The sequence below is a fragment of the Anser brachyrhynchus genome (genome assembly GCF_964034855.1).
Source record: "Anser brachyrhynchus genome assembly, chromosome: 3".
NCBI classification, from domain to species: Eukaryota; Metazoa; Chordata; class Aves; order Anseriformes; family Anatidae; genus Anser; species Anser brachyrhynchus.
Genome location: NC_137696.1, coordinates 54,111,430 through 54,121,944, shown reverse-complemented (window position 1 = coordinate 54,121,944; position 10,515 = coordinate 54,111,430). Strand labels below are relative to the sequence as shown.

General features: G+C 42.0%; 1 protein-coding gene across 1 annotated transcript; it reads left to right on the top strand.

The window, feature by feature from the left end:
* The first annotated feature begins 4,596 nt into the window (after positions 1-4,596).
* On the top strand, positions 4,597-9,164 carry MAS1 (MAS1 proto-oncogene, G protein-coupled receptor). Its single transcript, XM_080586216.1, has 3 exons — positions 4,597-5,867; positions 6,143-6,198; positions 7,591-9,164. The coding sequence occupies exon 3, from the start codon at positions 7,628-7,630 to the stop codon at positions 8,615-8,617; it is 990 nt and encodes a 329-aa protein (XP_080442342.1). The 5' UTR covers positions 4,597-5,867; positions 6,143-6,198; positions 7,591-7,627; the 3' UTR covers positions 8,618-9,164.
* Positions 9,165-10,515: the final 1,351 nt, after the last annotated feature.

Here is a 10,515-nt window from a genome sequence, read left to right as displayed (position 1 = left end):
TATAAGGGAGAAAATTGTAAAAGGTGGAAAAATAAGTAAAAAAGCCAAGACCACTTGATTCTATTGTAATAGAATCAAACTTCATTACTGCATTAGTGAGGTCAAAGTAGTAGATGAATTCCTTGTATTTTTTATATTTATATTAGTGTGTTAGTGAAACACCTCACAAACTTGAAGGCATCCTCCCCGTGCTCCCATATTACTACCATTTTGTAGAGGAGGAATTTTGATAAAAAAGTCTGACAGAGTAAACATAGGTCCCATGGTGTTTACCCTACCTACACTTGCAATGCTTTATAAATATCATTTTGCAAAAATTATAATGTCTTTTTGATATTTTAGGATTCTAGATCCACTCTAAGTACATACCCTTGTTAGAAGAGAGAGATGGTTCAGTGTTTTCATTTAGTAACTTTCTGGCTTTATGTAGTAAACCTACTGCATGAGCTTGTTTTACTGGATCACCTTGAAAATACTAATCAAGTCTATATTTTGTCTTTGAAAAGAGGTCAGTATTAGAAGCAGCTTAAAAATAATAGAAAAAAATGCGAATATGAAAATGTTTGTCTACTTGAGCCTTTCTCCTTTTTAAAAGTTCAAGATTTTGTGAAAAATTCTCAAGTAGGAAGAAGTATTTTACTTCTGGAATGATGTTTTGACATGTTGTGCTCCAGTTCATCTCTTTTAGTCAAGCTCTCAACCAGGAAGAGAAAAGAGAGCTATATTACAAAGTCCCATTCCATGCTGAATCGTGTGGAATGCCATCTGGTAAAGAAGCGTGACATAAGAAAACTGAGTTACATTTTTCCTCCAATATAACCATAATGGGATATCCACAATGAAATTTTGATTTTAGAGTATTCTGATTGGGAAATTAATCCATTGACTTTTAGACCACTTTCACAGGTGAGATGAAAATTGCTTTATTAAATCCCAGCATCATATAACATAAAGCTCTTCCAGTCATGTCACTACTAAGCTTCAGTTTCTTGCAGCTTATTACCTAATTAACATCCATACACAGTAATAACATTTACAAGCATGCCATTAGATGACTTGCAAAGATGTTGCCCTGAGGAATCATAGACCTATCCTGGTTGAGTCTAAATGGTGTTCAGAAAAGTCTGTCAACAATTCCTATTTCATCTGCTTTGATTTTTTGAAGTGCTGACACCTCCACACAGCAGTTACCATCCCTTTTAATATTTTTTCAGTACAAGAGCTATTTCTCTTGTGAGTAGGAGCAGAGTTCAGGGACATAGGTGGACCACCAGACTTCAGCTGAAAAATCATGGGTGTTCAGTGAATCCAGCCAAAGGCACTGAATTTTCACAGTAATGGGTATCAAGGATTTTACCTAACTGAAATACAGACATTTCACATTACAGACTATTCCTGAAATACAGGCAGCAAATAAATAATAATGGCTAATTCTGTCACAGGTTGGAAATACATGTATGTGATGACTATGTGATACAAAATAAAAATAAAAAGAAGGGTAGGAGAAAAAAGACAAGCAGATTAGTACAATCAGGAGTGAAGATTATTTCAGGGCACTCCTCATTACTAGGGCAGGCACTTCTCTTAACTCAGTCTGATCAGAACCTCTGTTTCAAGAAGGCTTCAAACATCTTTAGATGGGAACCTCTGGAAACAACACAGGTTGAATGACAGAGCACCAGGGTACCAGGGCATGTGTTCAGTATTTTGACCGGTAATACAAAATGTCTTTGTCTATATAAGGTCACTGGGCATGACCATCTTGTCTCAACCTAAACAAAGTAAAAGCTCAGTTTATTGGTTGCTTGGCACTCAGACTACTTCTTCCAACCTTTTATCATGGAAAGCTCTGACTCATCTCTCATGTGTCTCAGATATTTTCTAATCCTGTAACTTCTGCTTTGCACAACTGAAGCTGAAGTGGTCTAAGCTGCCCATACTAGTTACTCATATATGCCAAGCTATTACTAGCTTTCTTATAGCATTGTCTCCCCTGAGGTTATCACAAAGCGTTTCCTGTAACTCCTTACACTACATAGCAGCAGTGGCCCTCATGCTTGGTAGCTGGTGGGGCTGTCAGCAGGCAGGTGCAGTGTATTTTCCCTTCTGATGTGTCATGGTGCTAGGCTTGGTGCTAGCATTTGGGCCACCAGTGACTGGTCAATTTTATCAAAATTGTGACTTGATTTTATCAAAGGCGTGATTTCTGCTGTGGACAGACTCCAGCGTCCCCACAACAAGAGCTGCCACCACTGTACTTTAGCACTGAAGGGTAGGTCTACAGAGAGGCTTGTGCAGCCTTTGAAACCCAGGCCTGCTGCAAGGAGGCTCCTCACATTCAGGGCAGGATAGGAGATATGTGAAGATAGGAGCTATCTGAATTAGCAAGCCTTTGTGAAAGGATCATGTGGATTTCTTCTGAAGAGGGAAACAGGGAAGAAAATGTTGTTGAGGCTTTGCAGGGGACTGACTGATAGTGACCAAAGATTGAGACAGGCAAAGAGCAACCTGCAGTAGATTAAAGTACAGAAGGGCGTGAGCCTGGTTTGAGAAGAAAGGAGACAGCTGTTTTGTACTTTATTAAGGTCAGAGAGAAAAACTGAAGGGATGCCCAGATTCCCTCTCTGTGTGACTTGTTGGGAGACTGGGGGAGAGCAGGAACATATTTCCACTTACAAAGAACTCTTCTTCTAAACCAACAGATCAGAAATATGTCACAAGGATTCTTTGAGAGGTAAATCATTGAGGGTTTTAGTAGAGGTATGCCTTGCCTTTCTTTGTCCAATAATACCTTTTTTATAACTTTTAGAATTGTATTTCATATTTTTTCTTTCCTCTTCTAAAAAAAAAAAAAAAGAATGGGCAATAGGAAACCTTGTTCATTTACATTAGTTTCTTTCAAGCTCACAGCAGCACTAAGAGCTCCTCACTTTGTCCTAATCTCCTGCATCTCCTTACCCCTCTCTGATGTGGGAAACGCCTTGCAATTTCCCTCTGCCTGCTTCCTCACCAGCACTGACGGGTGCAGAGGCACAAGCTCAGATCCTGAACATCATGTGTGATGCACCCAAGGTGATGAACTCCGCCACCTGGTATCACATGAATGCGACCATCTAGCTTCCAAATCCCAGCTGGCTGATTTCACCTCTGGTTGTGGGGTTGCACAAGTGGTGTCAGCCTGGAGCTGTCCTGCCCCGCTGGCAGAAGCGTGCCCAGGCAGCACTCAGCTAAAACAGGGACTGTGGAGCTGGAGCTCTGCTCCTGCTGCACGTGGCATCAGACCATGAATGCTGCCCCGTGCTGTGCTGCTGGAAAAAAAGGAAGGTTCAGCTCAAGTCTGGAGCAGGACTATCTCCTGATCCTTCCATGTTCAGGGGAAAGTCAGCCACTGAATTTAAATATTCAAGCTAAACACTTCCACCAGCCTGCCACTAGTCTAGGCAATTCTGTCATGAGCCAAATATCACACTTATTTTCCAGAGATTCACAGAGCTCTGCACATCATTTTAAGCCTGTCTATCCCTAGCTCTCTATCTGCTCTGAAGACTTGCTCAGGAGAAGAGGACGAAGTTGCTGCCACACTTTGAAGGCTGGACGAGACTGTCTGACAGTGCCTGTTGACTGAATGACCATCAAAAAAAAATGCACCACCTGAAGGCGCTGGCAAAGCTCATCCCTTAGGGGTTTTTTACATGGTTCATATAAGTATGTAATTAGGAGATCTGACTCCAAGGTATACGGAGGATCCTTTATATACTGGCACCTGTAAAATAAATACCGGCACTCCGTAAAACCCTCTGATTTGGTTTACTGCTCCTAATTTTGTCCTAGGTTGTTGTCATTATTATCATTATTTTAATGAAAGAATTTCAAGTTCTTTTCAGTTTGCCTTCTGCTTCCTGTAACTGAAGACACAAGAACGTGAAATTATTCAAAGGCTCAAAGCAAAACGATAAAAAGGCAACACTGCCAGCTTTGTACGTACAGGATATTGGAAAGTGTACATTTAATTTACATCTATGGCAAGGCTGCTCTGTCCCACCAAGTCAGTATCTAATGGAAAAGTCGGGGGATAGATTATCATTCATGCCATATCTTACTCTATAATCAGTTTAGACTGAAATGAATAGAATGCCTGTATTGGCAATCATGACTTTACTGTTGATACTCATTTCTAGTACCAAGATCCATTGGGGTTCCAGGCCTTATTATCACAATCCCCTTCTTCAATATCTGAATAGTTAAACTGATTCAGAAGTAACCACTCCATCTCTTGGCAGCACCTGATGCGAATACTCCATCAGTTAGCAGGCGCAGGGTCCCCCTGCCCTATTCAATCCTCCTGCTGCTCCTGAGCTCCGCAGGGCAGGTTGGGTTTGTGATCTATTCCCCTCCAGATCAGGCTTCACACCGCCGCCCTGGCCATGTTGGCGATGACTGTCGGTACCAGTCATGAAGGAACTGTACGTTTATGTGTGCGTATGAAAGAGTTAGCAGAAACCACTGGCCCCAGTGGAGGGATGGATGCTAGGGCATTCCTGGTTTTGGAAAGCGTTTGCACGGCAGACCGAATAGGCCACGAACACAGGTAACTAACGCATTCCAGTAATGATCATTCTCATTGCTCACATGCATGTCTCACTTTACGGGTTGGGAACAATATTTTTTTTCTTTCATGGAGGCACCTTGAAATTTTTGGTCCTATAGCTGTTGAATGTAAGGTAGATTGCAATTTAAACCAACCAAAAGCAATTAGAAGTTGTTTTCACTTCAGTCTGTTTCTTTCCTAACTTTATTTTGACCCTCCCTTTGGGGTCATTTACTTCTCATGTTAGTTCGTAGCTTTTCCCATTTGGGGATTTGGTAGTTTTAGTGAAACATCTAAAGGAGAAGACCAAGAAAACTCTCTCCTTTTTTGGCTAAGAATGTTTGTTCTGCTAATATCTGAATATAAAAACAACCTAATACTTGGGGCAAAAGCAGGGGACATCCTCAAGGGACTTTTATCTGCTCCTAGGCTTGTTTGAACTTTTCAGGGGAGACTGTTTAAAACTCAAGAACAGACTTTTGCTTCATATTTCTTTTTATTAACTAATTTATTTTATTTTAGAATAATCTCAGGGTATGGTTTTTACCAAGAGGAATGTATATATGAGACTAACTCAAAGGACTAGTTTATTTTCTTTTCTTTGTGCCTTGGTTTTCCTTCCTTCCTCCCTTCCTTCCTTCCTCCCTTCCCTCCTTCCTCCCTTCCTTCCTTCCCTCTCTCACCCTCACCTCCCTCTCCCTCTCTCACGTTCTCTCACTTTCTTGCTTATATTAAAAAGCTATATAAGACAAATTTACAAATCAACTTGTATTGTTTAAGATGGCATTTAGTGAAGTTCTAAACTGATATTTCTCCTTCAGATTTTATTATCCCCAAATAGATTTCCTGCTCACTTCGTGTTTGTTTATTTAAACTGTGCCTCTTGGTATTGTAGGAGCTCAGGACAACTTTCCATGTACTGCCATTCAGTTCCCACAATAGTTAACTCCCAGGCTCTCAGACAGATGACTTGCCAGATACTGAGTGATGCCATTTGAAGCACAGCCTCAGATGAAGAGCCTGGGGCTCTTTGCTTGGCATGCCTCAGTCATTTTGAGCAATGGGACAACTGCATTCTTATTTTTGAGGGAGTCATGGTCAAAGTGATTATTTGCTCTCCCTCTCACCGAAGGCAAATGGTTGGAGAAAGTAACCTTCAGCTTCTTCAAGGACATTCTTCAACAACTTCAGGGAAATCTGAACTCACCATGGATGTATCTGGAAGGAGAAGATGCTTTCCAAGCTTATCTCTGATTGCTTTCATGTGGGAATGACCTTAGTAAGTCCAGAACTTTTTCCTCTTCATTTTACTCTTCAGAGGCAGAGACTTGGGTCTTTTCATATTTTTTTTTTTATTTTATCTTTTTCTATTTCCTTTAACCCTTGAAATAGATGCTCCTCTCCTTTTCTCCTATGAAGTTTTACTACACTTCCAGCAGCACAGCTTTTGAGCACCCTCCCTCTGTAGCGTTTCCAGAGCACTGCTTTTGGGACTCTTCCCACTCACTTCACTTACCTGTTGCATTCACATTCACTTCTCTACCACATTTCCAGCTATGTTGTTTGTTCCCTCCGACTGAGTATCAGACGGTGGCACAGTCAACATACAGGTGAGATCATCATTACCATTTTTGTGCGGGTTTAAATGCCGGCAAGCCCTGAGGCTCCCCAGATTATTTACTGAAGGCTCTTTTTTTAGGGTGTGATATCTTTTCTTAAGAAGCTGCAAATGAACACAGGAAAGCCACGGCTCATGAGTGAAAATTTATGATTGGGGTTAACAACTCTGTTTAAATAATCATTGCAAAAGTTAACCCCAGTAAAACTTCTTCCCCTAGCATTTGATGTTCTTGACTGCTTGAGGATATAGGTAAATTCCCAGCATGGCATGTTAAAAACCAGGGCTGCATATATGGATGAGTCAAGGCAGCCGGACAAGCTTATTGCCAGCAGTTAGTCCCTGTTAACACCACTGAATCTACAAGTGCCCCAAACCTGACTGGGGCAGGTAGGAAGTTAACAGGGAAGCAGGCATGACATGTTCCTACATACCAATGAAAATCGTCTGAAGCCAGTGCTGTTTATTCTCTCTTGTGGGGTAAAAGGAGACATAGAAAAGGAAAACTTCATCCAAAACAGCTTTTATAAACATTATAACAATGTCAGGGAACCTGAACAACTACTTCACCTTGTGATGGGTTGGATTTGTAATGTTTGCAGGATATTTGCACTTTTGTTAAGTGGATCAGTGTGTTTAAACATGGTTAAATTTTGTTATAGTGAGTTGGACTCGATGATCCTTGTGGGTCCCTTCCAACCTGGGATATTCTATGATTCTGTGGTTGCATACTTTTGACAATTAAAGCTGGTCAAATACAACTGTCTCAAAACGGTGTCATTTTGTATATCCTCTACCTCCACACCTGGAGGGAATAGAGTGATGAGTAACTGCATATTAATTTAATCATTTAATTAAAACCTTCCTGGAAAAGGTATTAGTATAAATTTTTTCATACACAAAATTTTGTAGTACACAAATACGTATGAGACAAATTCACTTGAAATACATATGTATAACTTCAAACTAATGCCATTAGCTTCAAAGGGAGCTTAATAGCCCTGTCTGGGAACAATCCAGCGCTGTACTAAGAAACACCAATAAAACCTCTGACCAGTACAACAAGAAACTTCACAATGGGATAGAGAGGTTGCTTGTCCAAGAGCTCTTCAAGGATATCTCTTTAGCTCTGGTTTAGCATCCACATGCTGAACCTCACAGAGAAAAAGCTCAGTATTTCTCCTAGAATGATGGGCTTAGCAATCTTTAATACTTGCTGAGAATAGTTCCAGCTGGGTTTCAGCTAGCATTAGTATATCAAAGATGGTTTTCCTTTTGCTAAGACTTTCAGATATGACCAGAAAACCAGGGTCCACAAGGTAGAAAGAACAAGGGGAGGGAGGAGCACACAATATTCACAGTATATTTTTATACATATTTGCAGAAGGAAGAGCTGTGCTATCCAAACTTGAGCTTTCCCCATGGATGAGTCAAACATAACGTTTCATCCCAGCGAAGGCACAGAGAACATCTCAATGCACAGAAACATTTCTGCACAGGAAAGGGTCTGGGAGATATTGACCCCACTTTGGGTAATTATGATCATCTCCTTCCTGGGTTTTTGTGAAAATGGAATTGTCCTCTGGTGCCTCTGCTTCCAGATCAAAAGAAACCCATTCACTGCGTACATCACACACCTGTCCATTGCTGACATCTCCTTACTGTTTTGTACATTTATTCTGTCAATTGAGTACATTGCTGGTTTTGGATTCGCATATGGTTTTTACTACTATGTAACCACCACACTGTCTATTGTCTTCCTTCTTGGATATAATACTGGTCTCTATCTCCTGACAGCCATCAGTATTGAGAGGTGTCTGTCTATTGTTTACCCCATCTGGTACCGATGCCACCGGTCACAGCACCAGTCAGCAATTGTGTGCGCAATTCTGTGGACTCTGTCTTTTCTGATGACAATAGCCGAATATTTAACATGCAAAGATGATTCAACAAAGGAACAGTTTGATGATGCCAACCATTGCCAAGCAATGCTCATCTTCACATGGATCCTGACTTTCATGATCTTCATTCCTCTAATGATTCTGTCCAGCCTGATCTTGGTTATCAGGATTCATCGTAACTCCCTGAGACCTCACTCGTCAAAGCTCTACATCATCATTGTGGCCACAGTCATTGTCTTCCTCATCTTTGCCATGCCTATGAGGCTGTTGTATCTCCTGAATTACCACCACTGGTCGTCTTTGCTCAGCCAGCAGAACCACGTCACCATTGTTCTCTCCACTGTTAACAGTAGCATCAACCCCCTTGTTTACTTCTTTGTAGGAAGCAGCAAGAAGAAGAGGTTCAAGGAGAGTCTCAAAGTGGTTCTTAGCAGAGCACTCACGGATGGGTTGCGGCCAAGAAGCCAGGAAGTTGGCATGAGTTTGGATATAGCTGAAACGATTTTCTGAGGCTTAGGGGGGAAGTTCTGGGGGCAAATAATTGGACTTGCAAGATTTAATAAACCACTGCAAAACTAAGAGCATTTTTCTTCCCTAGAATGTAAAAGGAAGTAGTGAAATGGTACTGTTATCTTTGGTGGTTGAGTAATGGAAAAATATGGACTAGAATAAAGATAATTTTTATTTGTATTTTCTTAATTATTCAAACACATGCTACATCCTTATGTGACTATGTCAGTCAAGGATACCACAGTGGAAAAGAGACAGGCCAACAGAGAATATAAAAAAAGGACACAAATATGTTATAAATAGTGTGACATTTATAAAAGCACTGAGCACCCATAAATGCTATTGAAGTCATCAGGGCCTGTGTGTGTTCGCATTTTTAAAAGTCAAACCCACTAAACACGGGATTTACGTTACATACTGGGATCTATTACAGCTGTTTCCAGCTTGTTCAAGTTCACAGAAGAGCTGCTCCCCATGGGGAGCAGAGGAAGAAATCCACATATGGTCCCCGTATGTACCCACAAACATATAGCGTAGCTTTGGTCTAGCAAGACATGCAAGTATATGCTAATGATCCAGTTCTTCTGTGGTTAAGGGGCTGCTTCAGATCCTGCTTTCAAGGTATGTGCTGCATAATTTCCAGTGGCATCAGCATTCCTATGGATCCTTGGATAGTTTGGTACCTGACACACAGGAGTAGCTGGCAACATATGGATGTTGTCAACTCACACAGGGCTTTTGCCCTAATTGTGAAAGGTGGGGCTGGCTTATCCTCAAAATGCCAGTGTTCCTGTAGGTTTAGTTACTTGAGGAGTCTATGAGAAAATCATCCAAACGCTTGCTGTCCCGGCCATGTCTTCAGTATTTAGCTGTTCCCCGAAGAATATATATTCCCCTTGTGATCTCAGGTTTTATAATAAACATCTTTTCATAGGAAGAAAAAAAGAGAGGTGCCTCAAGCAATGTATGCCTGGGGCTCGACCTCAGCAAAACCATTCCAGCTGACTGCCTCTGACTGTATGGCAGGGCACCTGTGCTGGTATGTTGCTAAGTGTAATTCCTAGGGCCGCTTGCCCACTTACAGCCAAGCTGCAGAGAGCAGAGGAAGACAACAGCAAGGGAAAGATGGGGCTAGGTCACATTTATCAAACAGGCACGGAGTAAGGGGAGTCTTGGCAGCCAGAGAGCTGTGGCACTTTCAAAGAGACGTCTGGGAGACGCATTTGCCTCTAGCCCCCACGGGGCTCCAAATTCAGCAGGAACGGAGAGCTCCTGCCACGGGCAGCGGCAGCATCTTCAGCTCCCCGCCAAGTTTCCATTGGCACACTTAATAGCTGACTGGGGAAAGAAAAATACAACCTACCCTTCCTTTGTTGAAAGATTGCCAGCCCTGGAATAAGGAAGATGGTAGGTTAAGGCCTAGGATTGGATGGGAATTAACACAGAGAAGAGCTCTCAGAAGGATAAATATTTCTTCTACGCACATTCCCCTTTTTCCTTACGTTAAAGTGTTGCACTGTGTCATTGCAGAAAAGACTCAGGGAAAGGGAAAGGTTACCTCTATTATCTTTCCAGTTCCCTCACTCCATTAAACCCTCCCCTGTGACAGCCCCTCTGCTTGTCCAAGTTCTTCTTTTTGAGGCTGTAGTCCCAGGCTTGCCACCTCTACAGATTTAGGTAGCAGATGAGGGCAGGCTGCTTCTTTTTGGGTACTGATCTACCGAACTGCTGGAATGACACGTCAGCAGAGCAGCTTCCCATTGCCAGGGGTGGGTGCAGGACATGGCAAGTAGGTCTGTGGGCACCCTGGGGGGCAGTGGAAATGAGTGTGTGTGGTGTCCACACACGCGTAGCAGTGTGTGCGTGCACCTGCTGGGGGTCTGCTGTCCACACATAAC